This window comes from Phalacrocorax carbo, chromosome 6 (genome assembly GCF_963921805.1).
Source record: "Phalacrocorax carbo chromosome 6, bPhaCar2.1, whole genome shotgun sequence".
NCBI lineage: Eukaryota > Metazoa > Chordata > Aves > Suliformes > Phalacrocoracidae > Phalacrocorax > Phalacrocorax carbo.
The window spans coordinates 53,577,399-53,600,117 of record NC_087518.1 but is presented as its reverse complement, the minus strand read 5'-3'; the positions used below and the strand labels follow the sequence as shown (position 1 = coordinate 53,600,117).

The following is a 22,719-nucleotide window of genomic DNA, read 5'->3' as shown; positions in this document are numbered from 1 at the left end:
TCCAGACTATCTCCGGTGCTCAGCAATGGGAACAACAGCACAGGGCTTAGAAATAAATATGTGCAATGTGTTAACTTCTCTGTGATATCAAATGGGTATTGAAGGTTAAATCTCCCAACCAATTGAATCCATGACAGAATTTCCTTTTTAGTTCTGCTTGTTAGCGTTAGAAACAAGGTACGCTTCTAAATATGCAACTTACTCTTGCACCATCCTTCACTCAAAGTTAAAACATTCTGGAAAGCAGTGCTTGAAAGGAAGTTTCAGTTTGTTTCACTTCTTAGGATTCATTCTTTTGTTTATGCTTACTCAAACAAGATCAAGGTGCCACACAAGTCCATATTGCTATCGAAGCACAGGTGACCTTTAGGAATTTGTGTCTGTTTTAGTTAAATAAAACCAGACAAGGCAGAAGAAAGGACTTTGTAGATTGGGGAATCACTTACCCTGCCTTTGTCTAAGTTCCCAGACTTTCACTCACAGTCTACAGCAAAGTCAATAAATGAAAATAAAACCTGTAAGTATCTCAATGCCACGTCTCCAAGGATACATCCAGCTCACTATCTCTAGTTGTGGAGGTTGTTTCAGGAGAGTGGATGGAGGTGGAAAATCAGGCAAGGAGACTACAGTGTGAAGGAAGGAGCAATATCTGTCTTCCAGGAGAAGAGCAATGTAGAGCTGGAAAAATGTTACAGAACCTGCATTTTGCATCTGGGAATTACTGGAGGAGGTGGGCAGGGATCATTATGTCAGGGCTGTTGGATTCAGCACCAATGAAAATGCTTTTTGACTGTCTAGAGGCATATTGTATGTGTAGAACTATGAGGGTCAACAGAGATGCCTGTATTTGCTAGACCAGTTCACACTTGCGTACTTTGCCCTTTGTTATCAGGGCAGCCTCCCGCTGGGTAGCTACCAAAGAAGAAATTTCCTGCTGGGTTGATCGTGCTTTTCCCATTATCATCCCAACAACATATCTCAGCAGAAATCAGTGTGCTAGAGCACTGCTGACATAAAATATGTGGGCAGTATTTTTAATGCATCTATTGGAGAGTCCACAGCCCCTCCCCATGCTTAGTATAGATGGGAAGTCTTCAGTAGCAGCTGGCAAATGTTGAATTATTAAATTGTGTCTACAGCACTTAATATAATTATTGCCCAAGTGATAGTACAGTGAGATAAGCCTGGTGTCAGCAAGCAGACTTTCCACCTCTGGAGTTTAGTTAACAGGCTTGCTGTTTTGAAATTCAAGAAAAGTCCACTCTGTCAGGAAGGATTTAAATAGAAAATTAAATGGGTTTGCATATTGCTCTGCATGACAGATTTTTTTGTTAGCCTTCAAAGTCTGCATGATCTAACCAAGCATGTGGAAGTAAGATACATATTTGTGAGTGCCGTAATACTTGTAGTCATTGTAGAGAAGTGTTAAATATAAGCAATTACCCCAAATACTATTTTAATCCACTAAATATTCTGTGGATTAATAATACTGTATGTGGAGGCAGGAGAACAGGGATGGCTGAAATGATTTTTGGGTGGCTTCTCAATTGGCTGTCGGTTCAGAGGGAGCTCACTCACTGCTGATCTTTCCTTCTTCAAGCAAACCAGTGTAGACAAGAGAGAGGACTCCACAATTATGCCTTGACTAGAAATAACTGTGGCAAAAATTCCATTTGCTGTTCCCATCTCTTTCTGATAAAGTGCAATTAGTACACCCCTTGCCTCTTTCTGCAAGATGTTTATAGGCAGTGTTATTGTGAAGGAACATAAGCTGCCACCGCAGCTGTTCTTTAAACATGCAGTTGAAAATAACAGCTCTGCTATGGTGACAGAAAACATCAAAGCAACAAAACACACTATTTTATCTGATGGGGGTAACAATATCTCAGCTAATAAAATGGCTGTCACCCCTGCCCATTGTATAGATAAGGAAGCTGGGGATGTTTGGATGCTCTTTGTTGGTACGCCAAGTTGCAATTATCCTATGACAGAGCCCTCTAGGCTATGATTGATGAAACATTTTGAGGGGGAAAGTGCTTCAATAAGTGAATTTCATTGGATTTGACGATGACATCAGTTGCAAAATGGCTGGCAAAACCAAAAACATTTTAAGTCGAACTAGGAAAACATGGTCTTATTTAATCTGCCTGGGATGTCCTTGCCACATTCATTTATTTGTATTGTATGTTGGATGTAAACAAGTCTAATTCTGAAGTTCTTGTGTTGACCTTTTCTGGCACCGAGATCAAAGTACTGTCTGCAATAAAGATGAGAAGACTTTAAAGACTTCAGTGGCTTGTCAGGGTAAGGTATGTTTAAACATAAAATAACACAACAGTGCAGCCTTTGGCTAAAATGGGCACCAAATGAAGTTCTAAAGAAATTTGTTGCTCTTCAAGAAACCCATCATTATCCTGCAGTTTAACAGCCTAAAAGTGGACCTGCTTCGAAAACAATTTTTCCTTCTTTTCTGGGACTTAACTCTCAGTGTGACTCTGCTGCTTCCCCTAACAGATATAACATGATGTCACCGGTTAAGAGGAAAAGAGTGCCCTTCCCTTACTCAAATTCCTGGGTGGATTTGAGGACTGGTAAAGCCTTCCTCTGAACAACAGTCAATCCTCTGTAAAATGTCAGCCTTTCCAAAGCATGGCATTACCCTTTTTGCAACAGTATGTGCTGTTGTCCCGTTCCCAACATGCCCTTTTCCCTGGCTCCAGCTGTCCCCTATCCCCGATCCCTCAGCAGGTCTCTAGAGGAGGCCCTGGAGGTTCATTTTAGGGTGCCTGATCTGGAGTCAAGGCAGCTGGAGTAAGTATTTAAGCTGTAATCCAGTATTTTTATGTTTAACAGCTTGACCATTTGAAAATAAATGTCTTTTAAGCACTACTTTTCTCTGTGCATAGTCTGTATTTAGATTCGAGATGTAAACTTATTCCACTTGACAGAATAAACAAAAGAAATGTTTAATGCTTGCTATAACATAAAGTTCACAACAAATCCCAGCACAAGGAACCTTTCCCAACAAACTATTCTGGGATCTTCAGTATCTTGACTGAGCTGGGACTTTTGGAACAAAACGAAGGATATCCTATAGAACTGCCTGTGCTGGTACATCCAGAGACAGGCACAGAGGACAAAAGGCAGTGACTTTTTTAATGAACAAAACATTTGATACATGATGTAACAGTTTTCCTGGATTAAAAATAAAGTAACTGTCTACACGGTTGCCTCTTCTAACCTAGTTTCTTGGCCAGCCTTTAAAAAAAAAAGCTTGCAATGCTTCTCCACATATCTAATAAATGGCCTGATTTTTGAGGATACTTAACATGCTGCAGAAAGCTACCCAATGCTTCTGCAAGTTTAGTCTATCTGATAAGATGTTTATCTTGATTATGTTTGCTTTAACTTAGATTTAGGCCTTACTTTGAGAGGTTTATTTCAATAAATGAAGGGAAGCTTTTTTTCTTGAGTGATTTCCTTGGGAAACAAGTTTTTAGCATTTCCAACTAGAACTTTGCAGCTAGTAATACTTAGAAAAATAGCAGTGAAGGTTTCTGCAGTGCCTCACTGATAGATCCCTGCACGCCAGTCTGTGGAAATCTGTTATTTTTTACCTGTTTTTATTCAGTACCTTATGGACTATCCTTTTCTGCGGCTTCTGCCTTCTTAGTAGGTAAATTTTACCCCTCACTTTAATCAGTGGCAGCAGTGCTTTCTCTGTGTTTTGTAATTGGGACTTTGTCCGCTGAGCTGACACGGTGCGGTACTGGATAAACCAAGTCAAGCAACAGCACGCAGTGTGGCTCTGCAGCACGGTGCTGTGTCCAGGCTAATAGACTCTGTGTTTAAAGGGCTAATTAGCATGGCCAGAGAGCGGCACTAATGCAGCGGTGCTGCTTGCAGTATGACCTGCCTCTGAGCTCTGCCCAGCCCTCCGGTGTGGTGTATAGGCATTTATCTCCAGTTGCCAAAAGATACACAGCATTTATACAACACAGCTATACCCTCCTGCTTGTCAGTACTCCCAGGCATAAAATGCACATAAGAATATTTTATGTGGCAGGTTGTATCATGGTCGGCAAACTTGAAAGTGTTTACAGTTCTGACTTATGCCATTGTTTCAACATTATTCCCTGTTACAAGTATTACTTCTGTCCAAACCGTAGATATGTTTTTAATTGAACTTTTATATTTTTGCTTACTAAGTGTGCTTCATATCTTTAGGTTAATAAAGTCCTTAGCCCCTTTATCTAAGAATAAACACCCTCTCTAGAAAATGACAGTTATGTAGCCAACAGTTATTATGAATAAACAGAATATTTCAACCTAGCATGTAGTAACTATTGAAGAGCAGAGCTGATGTAGTAAGCAAGGGAAAAGTCACTTTAGATTGAATTAGGACGCTATATACTCTCCTCACATTCAAAATCCATTAAGGGATGTGAGTGGGTTAACTCATTCTGCCATTTGACATGGAGCTAAAGTTTTCCAGATTGTATGCCTTAGAAAGAAGTCCAGAAAGAGCAATGAAGATTGTTTGGCATGAGGAGACCACAGGCTCCATCACTTCAAAGCTGTAGGGTTCAGGAGGGAGAGATGAAAGAGGGAATCTGTCATTTAGAGCACTCTGGTTTTTTGGAGGAGGCTGCTCCAGAAAGGAGGAGGGCGACGTACTTTCAAATGAGGAAATTCCACTAAGGTGATATTTGGCTATTATATGGGAAAATGACTGCAATTACCCAAAAATCTGTAACCTTTTAACTGAGGCTGAGCAGTACCATAGACTTAACTTCCCCCTGAGTTTTATAACCTCTAATTCCACTTGCATCATTATATTTAGCTTTAATTCACATCAGAAGAAAAGGGGGGGAGTTGTGGAGGGGGGGGTGTTAAACCTTATATGTTTTTATAGTGACTTTTTTTATCAGAAGTGAACCACTGCGGTCAGTCTCTAAGAATATGGCTGTCAGTAGTTAAGACATTTCACCATAGAGTTAAATACTTACAGCGTTGACAGTAGCTGGAGATACTTCAGTGGTTATTGTTGAAGTCATTAGTCTAGCTGAAGTAATGCTGGCATGTTTTCCCTCTGGGTAGAATTCCTAAGTCTAATTGTCTCCTCCTCGCCAGACCATATTTGATATCTTCAGGTTTGAAGACTGGATGTTTTCCAGTAATTAATGGATTTTCTCAGTTATAGATTGAAATTATTTCCTTTTGTGAATTAGTCTATTATCCAGTAGTGAAGCTATTGAATTCCAGAGCATTTAAATGGGATAACTTACAAATAGAGCTAATATAAAAAACACACTGTCACCAAGCCACGTGAAAGCTATGTGGGCCACTGTAGAATATGCCCAGTCTGCATGTAATTTTTGACAAGAATGAAACAGTATTGACTTTAAAAAAAAAAAATTCTATTCATTGCTATTGGTGTTTTCTTCTTCTAGTGACCTAACCTTAATATTAACTTAGAGTAATATAGGTCTATGGATCTCCTAGACTAGCATTAGTTCACCTCATCTAACCTCCTGAATGGTACTGGCAATCAAATTTCATCAAGCTACTCTTGTCTTGAGTGTTGTAACTTGGGTTTGACAAAAGTACATAGTGAACTCAATGTCTCTGATGCCCAGACTAGACTACTTAAAGTACTTTGTCCACTCAGAGCATAATTAGCCTGCGGTTTCAGAAATCAATGAATACTGTTCCACAATGGAAAAAAAATAGCTTCTCCTGTAGTCACTGTTTTATGGCCTTCCATGTTATTTGAGCTATTACTACTCTCAAAGTAATTTTACCACATCTTTTATTGTATTCTTCTTCTTAAATCCAAAATGGAGTATAATACAGGTCTCAAAGCTAAAAGCAAGAAATGTTTTTAATACTGTTCCAGATATGTTACAGCAAATTATTTTCCAAAGAACAAAATTTGCTGAAGATAATGTGGTACAATGACACCTGTACTTCACAACATACCACCTATTTTTAAGTAGTAGATCCAAAAGCATGAGGTGGGACTTATAGTTAAACACTGAGCCTGGTTTTCTTTTCTGCATAATGATCTGTCTTTGTTGCCCAAACAAATACTTCCTACTAAACCTCTTAAATTATGTTATCATGATTTAACAAAACCTTTTCAGTAGAGTTCAGCTTGCAAGAGTTCAAATGAACTTCCAAGAGTTCACCTTTTCTTTCCCTTCCAAAAATGCTGCTAAAGTGGTAAATGTAAACTGACAGAGTTTATCTCCCCAGGGCCAGGAAGGTAGTCTGGAAATGTGAGACACAGGAACTCATGTTCATCCTCACTTCCAGCCTTGGGTTTTACTTGCTGTTAGATGGGGCATTGTTGAAGAAGCCAGAGAGATCATGACCCCTGAGTGATGGCCCTTGTGTAACTGGCTGTAGGAGACATCCATCCAGTAACTGTTGGGGATTAGATATGGACAGAGTAAGCCTAATATAGTTATACTGCCTTTCTTTAGATGCATTTAACATCTGTTGGATGCAGTTCAGATGGATTCCAAGATTCGGTGCACAGTAGTGTGCAATCCCTTTGCGGCTACTGGGGAACTATTTCCTCTAAAAGGAAGAAGACAGTTTACAGATTCTGCTGTAATATGCAAAAAGAAAGTTTGGATTTAGACAAATACCAGGATGTCCCATACTGAGTTTATGTATTTTGGTTCAGAAAGTTCTGCAAACAGTTTTCAGAAATTAGTGTTGGAAATAACAAGAACCAGGTGCATTGGGAATTGAACAACAACTTTGAGTCTTTTTTTTCCTGAATGCTATTATACAATGGTTACTGGAGGATTGGAGAGATATGTGTATGCAGCATAAATCATGGCATTTATTTATATAAACTGAAGAAAGGGTTAAACAATGTAATCAAGATTTCAGCCTCTCATTCTGATACATTTTTCGTGGTGCTGATTCTATGCCAGCGTTATGGTAAATGGAAAATGCAGTAGGAAGTCTGCAAGAAATCACAATGCCAATATTGTCTGGCTATAGGTTGTTTGGGTTTTGTCTGGTTTTGTAGGGGGTTTTGTTTTTGTTTTGTTTTTTGTTTTTTAAATACAGTTCTATTTGCAGTGCTGAAAGAACTTCTACTTGGGCTGCCCTTTCAGTTCTGCAGGGGGCATAGCTATCCACTGGCAAATCCCTCTCAGTAAGGGACCTTTGTGCTGCTAGCTTTCCTTTAAGTAAAAACATTCTGATTGTGCATGTGACGTTTTACTTTTCAGTTAAAGAATGAGTTTCAGTGAGACCAAGCAAGCTAGCAACAAAAGTGAAAGCTGGATTGGGAATGATGTTATTAAATAACAGGAAAGTTTATAAAACCCTTCTGCTGGTATCACTGAGAAAAACATTGACACCTGCACACTGCTGGCAGTTTGAAGCCAACATATTCTCATTCAGCTGCACTTCACCTTGTTTTAATTCTGCGTTTTTGAAGGAGGCAAACCAAGAAACAGATGATGTGTTTCAATTACATCCCGTCTAATCTTTGAGTAGTGAGCTTGACACAGGGTGCCTGCCAGGATGTTGAGGTTGCGTCTTGGTAATTAAGTCTGTGCAGGGTGAGGAAAGGAAGAGCAATGTGGTCTTCATTCTTGACTTCTGCTCTTGGCAGGTTTTGCCCCTTTGTTTCTATAAAGGCAAAGATGCAGGTTAATGGGAGCCGCTCCTCGGACAGTGAGTTTGAGGTCAGGCTCTGTTATGGAAACAGACTTTTCACACACTTAAACCAAACATGAGCATGTTGTTGTTCTGTTCACTCAGATGTAAATGCAGAAACAATCCTGCTGTTTCAGAGCCTGCCACAAGAAGGAGTGATGGAGCAGATCATCACTGAGGGAAAGCCTTCTTCAGAGTGAGTTAGAGATGAACCTGCGCTTGCCCTTTAGTTCATACATACCCATCTGCCCACTCCTGGGAGGAAATCAGCAACTGGATCTTAAATTTCTGCCTCCCGAATGTATAATATGAACCACCCCAAACAAAATGACAGTCAATTGTTCCCATCAACTCCAATTAAGGTATGTTTAACATACAGCTAGCTCTGTGCCTGGATCCAGTGCCATGGAACTCGCACGCCTCAGTGTCACCAGGATTAACTATTTGAAACTGTCCATTTTGCCCTGTGAAGGGCTCCCAGAGCAGCACAGTAATGATCCTGCATGAACATCTGGGTGTTTCCAGCCCTGGCTGCCTGGCGTGGTGGGAATGCAGTGCTGCTCTTGCTACATACTGTCCAGATCCCCAGGAGTTGGTCCTGTGTGTCTGAAGCATAAGTCCATATCCTGACAGAGAACACCATTATTTCTTATCACAGCCTTTGATGCACGCTTGTAGCAAGTTTGATAAAGCTAATCAGATAATGCTTAATGTTCCTCTGCCACATTCAAGCTGTGCTCTCTCACCCCTTTTTCACATCTTGATTACCCATACTACGATGGTGCCACAGTGGTTTTCATACATAAGCTGTAAAGTGGTGATGCATTTCCTGGCTGTGCCTTCTGAATAAATGTCTTTCCCAAATTTCAAAACAAAAAAAAAAGTGCTGCCTGGAAGATTTTCTTCCCCCTTAATCAAATTGTTTGCTAAGGTGTTTTTCTTCTGTCTTATCTCTTGCTTGGGACCAAAGTGTTTAGATTTGAGTGGTGACGTCTCACTCATTCACATCCTGTCAGATGAGAGCCTTGGGTTGCTTGAGTTCATGGTGTGGCTAACCCAGAGCTCCCTGTGACTGCAACTGAAAATGGAATTATTGTTTTATCCCCTCCTATTCAGTGTCTATAATCCAGTTTTCCAGAGAATTCATCTAGTTATCATTCCCCACCTCCAAATCCAGTCTGAGAACTCCAGCAGGCCATCTTCATTGTGGATCTTTTTCCCTTTTACTGTCTCTGACATTACTCTGCTACGGTCTCTCTCCTTTAGCTTTGCATTTTAACAGCTCATCAGGCCAGGTGCTCAGCTGGTGAATTAATGCCATGTTGTTCCTGGGAGGAAGGCAGAAGGGGAGCCTGGAGTGCGCCAGGTGCAAGGAGGTCATGGTCTGCTTCCCTGAAGAGTGAATGGCAGCTCCTGGTCCCTTGTGCCTGAGCTGCAACGTGGGTTGCTCTCTTCGCCAGCTCCCCTGACAGGTGCCCTGAGACCCCGCTCACCACATCAGCAGGGGATGCCTGACCAGCTCTGAGTTTTGCTGGTAATAGAAGGGGTTATTCTTCATAGCACTCACAGGTCTTCCCCTCATGATCTGGTCAGGGAAGGAGTGTCAGCCAGAGAATAAATAATTTGGCTTTTGGACACCCAGACTGAAGCTCCCCACTTGTAGCTGCACAGCTTTGGAGCTTTATTGCTGAGTCTCTGCTGGTCGGTGCAGCTTTAAGCTCTCCTCTGAGGGGAGTGATGGGGGTGCATTGCTGCTGCCTGCAGGGCACATAGACCCCTGCTCTCCAGAGGAGGAGGGGAGGCAGTGCTGGGAAAAAGGTGGGACAGGGCCACTTAACAACTATATATTCCCCTCCTTCCTTCTGTTTCACTAATTTGAGCACCCTGAACCTTTTTATTCTCAAAATCCTGCAGATGCCCGTCTGGGTAAATGGTTTGTTTCCAGTCAAGGACTAGCACTTTTAAAAGATTTCCTCCCCTTACTCTTCACATATGAGTGACCACGTGTAAGGGGGAGGGGGTTAATATCAGGCTTGCCAGAGGCAAGCTGAGGGACAACATACCAAGGTTAGAGGGATGGGGTGCTTGCGAGGACACTCAGCCTGTGTCTCTGGGTACCCAGCCCCCTTAGCTGGAGGACAGGGATGGAGAGCAGAACGGAACCCCAATAATCTAAGGGGAAATGGTTAATGACCTGCTATGCCACTTAAACACACACAAGTCTGGAGCTGGATGGGATCGATGCGAGGGTGCTGAGGGAGCTGGCAGAAGTGCTCACCAAGCTGCTTTCCATCACTTATCAGCAGTCCTGGCTAACTGGGGAAGTCCCAGTTGACTGAATATTAGCAAATGTGTACTGTGTCCAGTTTTGGGCCCCCCAGTTTAAGAAGGAAGCAGAACTGCCTGAGCAAGTCCATCGGAGAGCTACCAAGATGATCAGGGGACTGGAGCATCTCCCTTATGAGGAAAAGCTGAGAGACCTGGGTTTGTTCAGGCTGGAGAAGACTGAGGGGGCATCTCATCAATTCTTATAAATATCTGAAGGACAGGTGTCAAGAGGATGAGACTGGACTATTTTCAGTGGTGCCCAAAGACGGCACAAGTTGGAACACGGGAAGTTCCACCTAAACGTGAGAAAAAGCTGCTTTCCTGTGAGGGTGACAGAGCAGTGGCACAGGCTGCCCAGGGAGGCTGTGGAGTCCCTTCCCTGGAGACATTCAAACACTGCCTGGATGCAGTCCGGTGTCCCTGCTCAAGCAGGGGGTTTGGACAAGATGATCTCCAGAGGTCCCTTCCGACCCCTACCATTCTGTGATTCCATGAAAGGTGACTCCCAGCTACAAGAAGGGCCAGAAGGAGGATCCAGGGAACTACACGCTGTTAGCCTGACCTCAGTGATGGGGAAGGTTCTGGAGCAAGTTATCCTGAATGCCATCACATGGCATGTACAGGATAACCAAGTGATCAGGCCCAGTCAACGTGCATTTAGGGAAGACACATCCTGCTTAACTAGCCTGATCTCCTTCTATGACAAGGTGATGTGCTTAGTAGATGAGGGAAAACCTGTGGATGTTGTCTACCTAGACTTTAGTAAAGCCTTTGACACAGTTTCCCACAACATTCTCCTGGAAAAACTGGCTGCTTATGGCTTGGATGGATGTACTTTTCATTGGGTAAAAAAACTGACTGGATGACTGGGCCCAAACAGTTGTGGTGAATGGATTTATATCTAGCTGTCAGACAGCCACAAATGGTGTTCCTCAGGGCTCAGTGTTGGGGCCAGTTCTGTTTAAGACCTTTAGCAATGATCTGGATGAGGGGATCGAGTGCACCCTCAGTAAGTTTGCAGACAACACCAAATTGTGCGGGAGTGTTATCTGCTTGAGGGAAGGAAAGCTCTACAGGGGGATCTGGACAGGCTGGATTGATAGGCTGAGGTGAACTGTTTGAACTTCAGCAAGGCTTAGTGTCAGGTTTTGCACTTGGGCCAAAACAACCCCATGCAATGCTACAGGCTTGGGGAGGAGAGGCTGGAAAGCTGCCTGGAGGAAAAGGACCTGGGGGTGTTGGTTGACAGCCAGCTGAACATGAGCCAGCAGTGTGCCCAGGCAGCCAAGAAGGCCAACAGCATCCTGGCTTGTATCAGGAATAGTGTGGGCAGCAGGACTAAGGAAGTGATTGTCCCCCTGTATGCAGCACTGGTGAGGCTGCACCTCAAATACTGTGTTCAGTTTCGGGCCCCTCAGGAAGGACACGGATGTGCTGGAGCATGTCCAAAGAGCAACAAAGCTGGTGAAGGGTCTAGAGCACAAATCTCATGAGGAGAGGCTGAGGGAACTGGGGGTGTTTAGTCTGGAGAAGAGGAGGCTGAGGGGAGACCTTATCGCTCTCTACAGCTACCTGAAAGGAGGTTGTAGCCAGGTGGGTGTTGGTGTCTTCTCCCAAGTAATGAGTGATAGGATGAGAGGAAATGGCCTCAAGCTGCACCAAGGGAGGTTTAGACTGGACATTGGGAAATATTACTTCATTGAAAGAGATGTCAGGGATTGGAACAGGCTGCCCAGGGAAGTGGTTGAGTCACCATCCATGGAGGTATTCAAAAGACTTTTGGATGTGGAGCTTAGGGATATGGTTTAGTGGTGAACCAGCAGTGCTAGGTTTATGGTTGGCCTCAATTATGTTAAAGGTCTTTTCCAACCTATACGATTCTGTGTATTTCTGTGTGATCACAAATTATAGATTTTTCTTTTTTTGATACTTCACAATTGTTGAAAAGGCACGTTGTTCTGTTTAAAAACAATTTTGTCACTGGCACTATCCAATAATAAATGCTTTTCATGTTTAATTTGTAATGTCTGAAAATACCAACAAGAGATGAGGGAAGCAGTTTAGATAATATATTAACCTCTCTGAACCTTATCTGTTCTCTGAAACTCAACCTGAGTGTGTTTTGAATATGTAGCAACATACCTTGCCTTCTTCTTGTCGACTGTTCTGCCCTGTTCCTTAGATTGGGACTAAAAGAGTGTTTTGTTGGGAGGTCCTTTAGTTCAACCAGATATGAAAGAACTGCTGATCTGAAATAATCTCTGCATGTACACATAGCCTGTGAAGAATGTGAAAGACAATACTTGCTTGCTAAACTGACTTCTAGGAGTCCAGCTAGCTGCAGAGCCATCAAGTTCAAACCATTTTAAAACTCCTGCCAAGCTACAAAAACATCCCAAGAAGGCATTGTGAAAAACTCTTGCAGGGAGGTAGAGTTACAAAATTATAGCAAGACAGAGCTTGCATTAGCAAGATTTCCTATGCAACAACTGCCTGGTCCCATGCCCCAGTGTAGGACAAAGATGAATCGGGCCCATTATGAAAGCAATTCATATTTAAATGAGATTTCCAGCCCAGTTCTGCAGTCTCAAGTGGTTTTTCTAAGCATCTGCTCTTTCATGCTGATTTAGACCAAACTTGAATGCTGAATCTTCAGAGAATCATAAACAAATTGTGTTAAATTACCATTAATGGAAACACATCACAAGGAAGGAAAGGCAAGGCTGTTAATGGTATCGCTGTTCTTAACTCAGGCTGTGATGGCTGTAGACACACAGTCCTGCAGCACAGATGTATGTAAGATCACCCACTGTTCTGAGACCTCCAGACAAGCTAAGCACAGTGGGGTGAGTAGCACTGGAATTTGTTTTACAGGAAGCCTTCCATTTCCTTGCTGTTGAGAGGTTAAGTGAGGCACTTCAAGTACTGTTCTCCCATGAGAGCTACACTAGGGAAGGGTAGTTTCAGTTTCCCCCAGGGGCTCCATAGCAGCTTTGGCAGCAGAGGCTGCTGTCGAAAGAGAACAGCCGAATGCAATGAATCAATGTATTCCCCAGCCACTCCGGTTGCATTTCCTACCTACCCAGTGCTGTCCATTTTTCAGACTACTGTGTCCAATACTGGTCCCCAGCCCTGTGCTGCCACTGCTATTCTTGATAGACATGTATGCCCCAGAGGCCTCCAACCTTGGTTTCAAAAGGCCTGGAGTGGGGCAAAACTAATTGTTAATGTTTTAATTGTTTTCTATATCATTAGTGGAATGCACAAAATAGAATGTGAATGTACTGTAGTATACAGTAATGGCCTCAGTATGAGCTGCTTGTGGTCCTTTGTAACATCAAGTGTGGTGGGTTAACCCTGGCTGGATGCCAGGTGCCCACCAAAGCTGCTCTATCACTCCCCTCCTCAGCTGGGCAGGGACAGAAAATATGATGAAGGGCTTGTGGGCTGAGATAAGGACAGGGAGAGATCACTCAGCAGTTACTGTCACAGGCAAAACACACTCGACTTGGGGAAATTAGCTTAAATTATTAATAATCAAATCAGAGTAGAGTAATAAGTAAAAACTAAATCTTAAAACAACTTCCCCTCCAACCCTCCCTTCTTTCCAGGCCCAACTTCACTCCTGATTTCTCTACCTCCTCCCCTCCAGCGGTACAGGGGGATGGGAAATGGGGGCTGTGGTCAGTTCATCACACGTTGTCTCTGCTGTTCCTTCCTCCTCAGGGGGAGGGCTCCTCACACTCTTCCCTTGCTCCAGCATGGGGTCCTTCCCATGGGAGACAGTCCTCCATGAACTTCTTCAATGTGGGTCCTCCGCACAGGCTACAGTTCTTCCTGAACTGCTCTGGCGTGGGTCCCTTCCCCAGGGCGCAGCCCTTCAGGAACAGACTGCTCCACTGTGGGTGCCCCGCAGGGTCAAAAGTCCTGCCAGCAAACCTGTCCCAGAGTGGGTTCCTCTCTCCATGGGGCCACAGGTCCTGCCAGGAGCCTGCTCCAGCATGGGCTTCCCACAGGGTCACAGCCTCTTTTGGGCACCCACCTGCTCCAGCATGGGGTCCTCCACAGACTGCACGTGGACATCTGCTCCACCGTGGACCTCCATGGGCTGCAGGGGGACAGCCTGCCTCACCATGGTCTTCACCATGGGCTGCAGGGGAATCTCTGCTCCAGCACCTGGAGCACCTCCTCCCCCTCATTCTTCACTGACCTTGGTGTCTGCAGAGCTGTTCCTCTCACACATTCTCACCCCTCTCTCCAGCTGCAATTGCTGTGTGCACAGGTACTTTCCCCCTTCTTAACTATGTTATCCCAGCGGCGCTACCACCGTCGCTGATAGGCTCGGCTTTGGCCAGCAGTGGGTCCACCTTGGAGCCAGCTGGCTTTGGCTTTGTCAGACATAGGGGAAACTTCTAGCAGTTTCTCACAGAAGCCAACCCTGTAGAACCCACCCCACACCCTGCCCCCCACCCCCCAAAACCTTGAACCGCGTATGTGATCATTCAGACTGATCAACAAGTGTTGATCAACAAGACTGATCAACAAGTGTTTAATGAACATCAAGTGTTCATTAAACTTATGAAAATCGCACCATCGTTCCTATGCTTGCTGGGGCATGACTTCGAAAGAAGTCAGGTTATGAAGCTCAAGCTCTGGTCATGAGTTCTTAATTTATTAAAATCCCTCTCTGGAATGTCAAGGTGTCAAAACAGTTTGACTGCAACAGCCAGATTTCTGCTGCCCTGGGAAGCCTATTGCCTCTCTGGCTAGCTTGGCTGGGTACCCAGGTCAGACCCCACAAAGCACCCTGGCTGCAGCACAGGTTACTCTGTGTGGGAGCCAGGACCGTGGCCCCTGCCAAAGAAGCAGAGGTAGAAGAGCTTTAAGTGCTCTGCCTCTAGCAAGGGTCCAGAAGAAAGCCTTGGGAGATAATAGGCCTAACTGGCAGATTTTAATCCAAGACACTGGGAATTCCAGCTCTTCTGCAGAAGAGCCAGGAGCATGGAAGTGAAGGGTTGAACTCACAGGCCTTGCAGCTCCAGGGCAGGCTTTCCATGTGGTGGGATCCCAGGCAGCAAGCTCCTTCAGCCATCCCACCACAGGAGCTCTCCAGCTGGCTATTACCAGTGACTGAAGTCCAACACTGCTAGTTTTCCAGTCAAGTTACTTAGCAATTAATAAAGGCCATCAGCCTGACTGACATCAGACCAATGCCAGAGAGCCCAAAATATATTCTATAATACAAAGTTTCACTTCTACAAAAACCTTAGTTTGCATGGATTGGTGAGGACTGAGTTGGCACGAATCACTCTGTTTAACTTGGGTGGTTTCAATATTGTTTTTTACTTGAAGTGAAGGGAGAAACAAGAAGGAAAAAAGAAAAAAGAAAACAACCTTCTTCATGATTGTGAGTCAATACAACAAATTTCACCCCAAAAATAACTCTTCATATTATATGTCATCACATCATCAAAAAGACAATCACAGAGATGCGTTCAGTGTTGCCGTAAGACTTTCCCTTATGACACTTTTCATGTAAAATATGTAAACAGTATTACAAAAATCTTATATCTGAAATTGATAATTCAAAGCATTTTTTCTTGCTTGTCACAATAATAACAAATTATGTCATTTTGTAGCTGTATTTGCCCTGGCATTTTCCTATTGTAGGTGACAATTTTATAATCACCCATTATTAAAACAGGATATATGACAGGGTAAAACTTGCACTTTAGAAAGTATGTGGAATACAATAGAAGAAATTTCTTCTATCCTTTTTTCCTAAAATCTTCTCAGATTCCTCTATCTTCCAGCTGCATCATGGCCCTAAAATCCACAAATCATTCTTCCTTTTTGTATTCCATATGTTTTAAAATTTCTAAGAGAGTTGAATGCTCTTTATATGAAAACATATTATATAAATGCTAAACAAAATCGACACATTTTACTTAACAATGAATAATGTTACCTGATCTAAAAGAGTGATTTTTTTCAAACACTGGGTCCAATTTGTAGCCCTCTGTGACAGGGGTAGACTTCCATCGATGCTCAAACTTCTGAGTGGGGCTACTCAATCCTAAACCAATGGTGTTCTCCTATTAATGAACACATGCAGCTTTAATACAGAATTACCATCCCCAATTCAAATTGAGTTTGAAAGGGGTATATCAGCGTTTCAGGTTTTTTTGCTTTTGAAGATCCTTATACATTTTCAAGAGACGAGTACAGAAATTATTACATGCAGCCAGGAGCTGATTCCCTCTAACTATAATTACATTTATGTACAGTAAAATACATAGTAGCTGCATTTTTAAGGTGAAAATGGAGAATCAGTTTTATTTTACACCTTTATCATGTAAGCCAGTATTCCAATATTCAGGTGCATAACATTCCTGTATAACATTCAGGTGTATAACATTCCTGTATCCACTCATCTTTGAGTTATTTAACACAATTTTCCTAGGAAAATATTTATAACCTTCCTCACATTGTGATTTTAGAATGATCCAAATAGCATAGAACTGCTATGTAAAAAACAAAACCAAAAAAACCCACAGACAGCAACCTGCTGTCCCCCCCAAAAAACCATTTCTCAAGACAGTTCAGCCATTCAGCAAACGTCTTGTGTATCAGGCTTGAATGAAGTATTACCATTTAGCCATAATAATTAACCTTGTAATTTGGCCAATCTTGTTTCTAAAGGTATCCCAATTTTTCATCAGTTACCAGGAAAAAAAGAAAAAATCTTTAAAGGAATGTGCATTCCTGAAATACTGTCTGCAGTGTTTGATGGGTCTGTGCCAGCAATGAATGCACATGACATAATTAAATATAGGTAGCAACAAAGCCGGTGGATTATATACTTGCTGTCATTCAAAGTATCCTCTCTGTATAGACCGAAAAATTTCTTAGGAAAAAAAAGACCACAAAATATTTTCCATTTATAAATCCTGTTGTTTTTTTTTCTTATGTCCTTTAAATCACAAATCCAATAATATTATAAATCGTGTATAATTTGGAAAATTACTTTAAGCCCCTGGGCTTCACGTTGAAAAGCTGTCTGAAGAAAAAATTCAAATTGTTTATACAGAGAGCTAGAAGATATTTTTGCCATCACTGTTGATCTTGTAAAATATTTTGTGTGAAATTAGGCAGATTATTTAAACACATCTAGTCAAACTGTATATGAAACTCCTTTTTTCTTGAAAACTTGTTCCTCACTTGCCTTTCTCATTAACCCAGTAGTTTTCCATAGCAAGCACCATCCTGAGCCTACTCACGTCAGTGACTTTTATGCCATTAATTTCAATGGAAGCAGGATGTGGTCCAGTAAATTATCCCCCATCATGGTCTGCTCAGTATTACATTAGACCATGGGAGTAGCAAAAAGCATTTAACTCTTTAAAATATCCATTTCTGGGTTTGCAATGTAAGTTAGCACTATTCTTCAATGTTCTAAAGCTTTCTCAAATTATCAAAAAGGTTCTCTCAATAGGCAAGCCTTCTAAGGCAATACAGTCACCATTAAACCCCTTGCAGACATCCTAAATATTGAGGAAATGCAACAATAATCTAGTTGAGTTAATTAGGCATAATTGTAAAGAATTTATTGATAACCACTGCCTGAGTCATTTTAATATTGCTTATAAATTTTTCGGGCCACCTGGAAAAGGTACTAGTGCTGGATTTTGAGGACTGTAGTTGAGCTCCTAGAAAATAAATCCAAAAGAAATGTTCTTGAATGTAGCCTGTAGCTTTTCTCTCATCATCTCTGTTATTCCTCTACTTTGAATGAAATCCTGCAGTAATCAGTGTCCTACTTCTCATCTTCCATGACTGCTATCCTGTGAGCTTTCCAAAGTCAACACATACGGTTTTCTAGGATCTATAATACTTTCCCAAGACCAAGTTTACTTGGCAGCTAATATAAAGTAGTCTACTTCTTTTTGTCACATGCCAGGGTGCAAACTGGGAGCAAACTGGGATTGCAAAAAAAGCCAAACACAGAGACACACAGAAATTATATTCAAACAAGTAGACCTTGCTACTAGGATTTGTAAAACGTTCTGGTCTCTGGTCTCTGGTCTCCACAATGCTATGTACCAAACTGGATTTTTCATATTCTCGTGCTTAGCTTTTGAACTTGGTTTAACATTACATTTTTCCTCCCTATCATAATTTCTCTTAGAATAATTTGGGTTTACTTTGGCATTCTTTAAGTAACATCCAAATCATAGACCTTCTCTACTGTATTCTCATCAATACCAAAGCTGTAGAATAAATATCATTGGCATGTGTTGGCAAAGTGTTTTTATACTTGGATTCCTCATTAAATTAAATTAAATTTTAGTTATAATGAGAATAATCCATTTGATCCTGTTGACCCAAACTCCCCCGAGGAAAGCTGCAGTTGTGAAATGATATTTGCATCTCTGAGTCAACCGAGTAACATTCAAAATTATGTCAGATTTCAAATCTGAAAAATGTCCTTTTCCAACACTATTCTAGGGGTTGTGACTAAGTTATATTGCAGAAATGTATTCCTGCAGTGCTTTACAGTTCTTGGTGTACTTTAATCTCGCCACTTCCCTAGCTTACATGACACTTTACTTATCTGTACCCTATCTCTGTAAACACGTTATGAGAACACTGACCATCAGGAAGCAAAGCACCTTTCTGAAACTCATCCCTGGGCGTCTTTTCTGAAATCATATTTCTTCTCCCTGTCATGCTCCTTAATCGTTCCTCTTCTGCAATAAATTGTTATTTCTCTCCCTGTTAGAATTTTTTTCCTGTCATTCATCATGTTATGAGTACCTTTTGCTTGAGAACAGGAAAAAAATCCCAGTAGACTTTAGGAAGCCTTTAACTCTTTTCCTTTCTCACGATGTAGAAAATAGAGAACTCCACTCAGAGTGTCATCTGCTTTGTGAGAGTTTGGTTGATTTGTCTGTTTTAGAGTTTGGGGGTGCTTTGGGAGAAATGAGCTATTTGGAAAGATGGTATTATCAGCGTTGTGAGTGTTGCTCTGAGTTTCCTAAGTAGAGTGTCTGGATGAGGAAGCTTTTGAAATTTTTCTCAAGTTTGGTCTGAAAATTATTTAATAGACAACAGGGACCTTGGAAGATTCTGGTGAGAAAACAGTTTTATTGAGTTGTTGCAGAAAATCAACTATACAGTTCAAAGCATGAGTTTATGATTTTATTTGACCTTTGATCAAGCTAGCTGGATCCCCGTGCTCACAATGATAGCACATGCAGAGGCTCTGCAGAGAGGAAGTAGTCTTAAAACTTGTGTATAGTTCCTTTTTCATGTACTATTAGGGGCATGGGATTAGCCCTGTAAAAGAGATCATGTAATTTTGCAGGTACAAAGCTGATGACTTCCACAGCAATTGCTAAGAGGTAAAGATCAAGCCATGAATCTTGCTCATCTGTTTGTTAAGATCTTTGGGACAACTAAGAAAAAACAATGTACTTGAAGGCTCAGGGCAGTCAGTAGGGCAAACTTTGTAAGTTTGTTGTCTGGGACTGCTGAGAAATACCTCAGAAGGTCTTCAAAATAGGCCAGAAAAAAAAAAACCCAGTCAGTTTAGTGATATTTATCCTGCTTTGGTGTTAGGGAATGAAAAGGGTAATTTCTTAGTATCCTTTTGAGCTTTGTTTTCTACAATTCTAAATTACCAGATGCATCCTTGGGCTGACTCTCTAGCTGTAGAATTTTGGGTAGCAAAAAATGTTATCAAGTACAACCATGGCAGAACACATACTTGTCTCAATCTTTTATTCCAAGCGAATATCCAATTAAACCATTCACTTCAGTATCCCACTGGTTTTCTCATTTGTTGACTCGCACAGGATGAGGGCAGAAGAGTGCTGCTGAACACCTGATTACATCCTTGGCAATAGGAAAACTATATAGACAAACACTGAGAGTGCCAGCTCAGCATTCAAAACTTACATAAATAAAATACCGGAGGCCAAATTAAGCTTTTACTTTACTGTTGTCTTCAATCGGCAAATGTAAATATATTTCTCCATAATTTATGTCTTGACAGATGATAATGAATGTGAAAATGCTACTCAGCCTTGTGGAGAGCATGCCAATTGCACAAACACGGTGGGAAGTTACTTCTGCATGTGTGTGCCTGGTTTCAGATCCAGCAATGGTCAACAAACTTTTGTACCTAATGATGGAACCTCCTGTGTGGGTAAGTTATTAATGTCTGCCAGCTAGCTTTACATTGTCACTCTTCTCTTATTGCTTCTGTTAATTATAGAAACCTGGTAAAATGCTTTCAGATTTGTGAAGTTTGGTGTCTGGATATAAAATTCCCACAACCTTGACTGGTACAGACTTAATATTCCAGTTCAGACCCACACTCCTCACTGATAACACAGCAGCTGCCATTGTTTTCAGTAACACTTCAATCTTGACTCTGCTCACAATATTTTTAATCCATGTGCCACTGTTTTAGGTGATGAACATATAGTTAAGGTAACACAGAAATCCCCGATCCACTCAGTTATGCCCTGTTTCACTGATCTGTGAGAAAGGCGATCATCCTCTTAAAACAAAGCAGAGTGACAAACTATTCTGTATTCAGGCCACTCAGGACCAACAAAATTCCCTATATATTTGATCTACTATGCTCCAAATATCCTTAGTATTTTTGGTAATTTTTCATGTGTGATCAAAAGCAATGAGCAAGATCAGTAGTTATCCTACCTCCTGTGCCATCCATCAGCCTCTGTATCTGTAGCAGTTGGATGGAACATGTTCAAGATTACAGGGGAGGAAAAGTTCTCTGGAAAAATGTTATTTCTGAACAACTATGCAATCCTTTAGAATTTCCTTTGAATGGAAGGACTGTAACTATTTCTCTTTTTTCAAACCCCTGGTAATTTTCTCTGTATGTTGCAACAGTCCTCAGGGAAAATGAGAAATAAATCTATTGCCCTTTACACCTTTATGCTGACGGTGTCTCATTCTAGATATGTCTCCTGTGAGCTTGTGAGTGCTGACAACCTCTCTTCTTACTGCTCTTGATATCAGCAGAATGGCTGCATATTAAGCCAGAAAGTGATCTAATCAACATTTCTTGCCCATTGCTCACATCCATCGAAAAGAGCTCTGCTTTATCCAGACGCTATGAATCGTTCTTAAATTAGCTGGGACCGAGACTGTTAGCACATTGAGCTGTAAATATTCTCGCAGTTTCTGGTCCAGGCTTTGATTTTTATATTATGACATTTCCTCAGCTTCAGAAGTTTTGTCTTCAAAGTTATTTCTCTGACTCTTCTTGTGTCACTTTAGCTTTTTACCATTAGCTTGCTAATTTCTTTTTTCTGCCCTCTTTTCTTTGCTGGGCAGACTGATCTTTTTTTATCCTCTACTGGGGGTTAGTTTACCACTTGTCGTCTCCTTTTTGCAAATCCATATGGGAGGAGCTGAGAGCTTCCAAAACTTACACTGAAATAAAGAATTACCTGTGGGCACCTTTTCTCATTAAACAAGTGTACCAATTACTTCACCAAGCAGTAAGTCCTAAAGACAACCTTTTGATCCACAATTAATTTTCTACTTTATCTGTCAGGGAAACCATAATAGGATATTTTGTACCCACTGGATCTGCTGCTACAGGTAGTAGAGATGACTTGCACACAAGCAGCTGACATAGGTGTATTCAGGGGGTACTACGCACAGCTGAAGCAAACACCAGCGCTGTCATTATAAATAGAGTGCAAGTTACCCAGTACAAACTGGAGGACAGATCCGCCAAGTATTCACCCTACCCAAGTTTATAGGGCCACAAAATATTTTCAGATTCTGCAAAGTCTTAAGTTTTCTTTTTAATATATGTATATAACATATATGGCAGTAACTTTAAAAATACAGTATATGAATTTTGGAGAGTACGCCGTTATGCCATCAAACGTATCTGGAGTTCCCAGTGGTGCAAGTGTGATACATCCCTCTGTGTGGGGGGTCCATTTCAAAGCTCTTGTGCATATGCATGTGTGTTCCTCCTCTCTTTGGATACTATACCAAACTTCTGAATACAAAGTGATTGTAACTCTCAAGGTAGCAGATCAAAAGAAAACTTGGGACAGCAGCTTTGGGAAATGTCAGTTCACCTTTAATCCAACTAGAATGTTGAGTTTTGAGTTGAGGGTCAGCAGTATTTCATCCATGTTATCAGGAAGAATTGATGAAGAGACGACAATGAAACATGCAGATAGAGGAGGAGCTGGAGGGTAGGAAGGGAGAGGGAGAAAAAGAGAAGGGGAAAGGAAATGGAGGAGAAAAGGAGAGGGATTCAGAGATGTGATATTTCAGAAGATGGTATTTTTCTGCTGTCCTGAATATGAGCTATTAAAATCTATTTATTGTGTAAAAGTCATGCTTTTTCCTTAGACTTCACATTTTATTGAATGTCCAGCTGCAGATAAAAAGGTGAAATATAAACCTACTTTTTTCACCCCAGTCAACAGAGTAAAAACATGAAAATGGCCATCTGTAAAATGAAAGCGACCTCCGTGCCTCTCTGCCTTTTCAAGGAACATGCTATTAGTTTTCTTCAGGTATTTCTGAGAGCACTGAGAAGGCACCTTTTCTCCATCACATCCTTTTCCGTGGCAGGGGAGTTGTACAGTGGATGGGATATGGCATTATGCCACATTGCTAACTTTTCTTTTACCTGTG

General features: G+C 41.7%; 1 protein-coding gene across 3 annotated transcripts in view; it reads left to right on the top strand.

Annotated features, from left to right (window-relative positions):
- The window catches only part of ADGRL4 (adhesion G protein-coupled receptor L4), a 79,728-nt gene that overhangs the window by 22,673 nt on the left and 34,336 nt on the right, over positions 1-22,719 (top strand). For all 3 annotated transcript variants that reach the window (XM_064455384.1, XM_064455386.1, XM_064455383.1), the window contains one exon: positions 20,072-20,224. In XM_064455384.1, the coding sequence (XP_064311454.1) occupies positions 20,072-20,224 (153 nt within the window). The remainder of the gene's footprint in view (positions 1-20,071; positions 20,225-22,719) is intronic.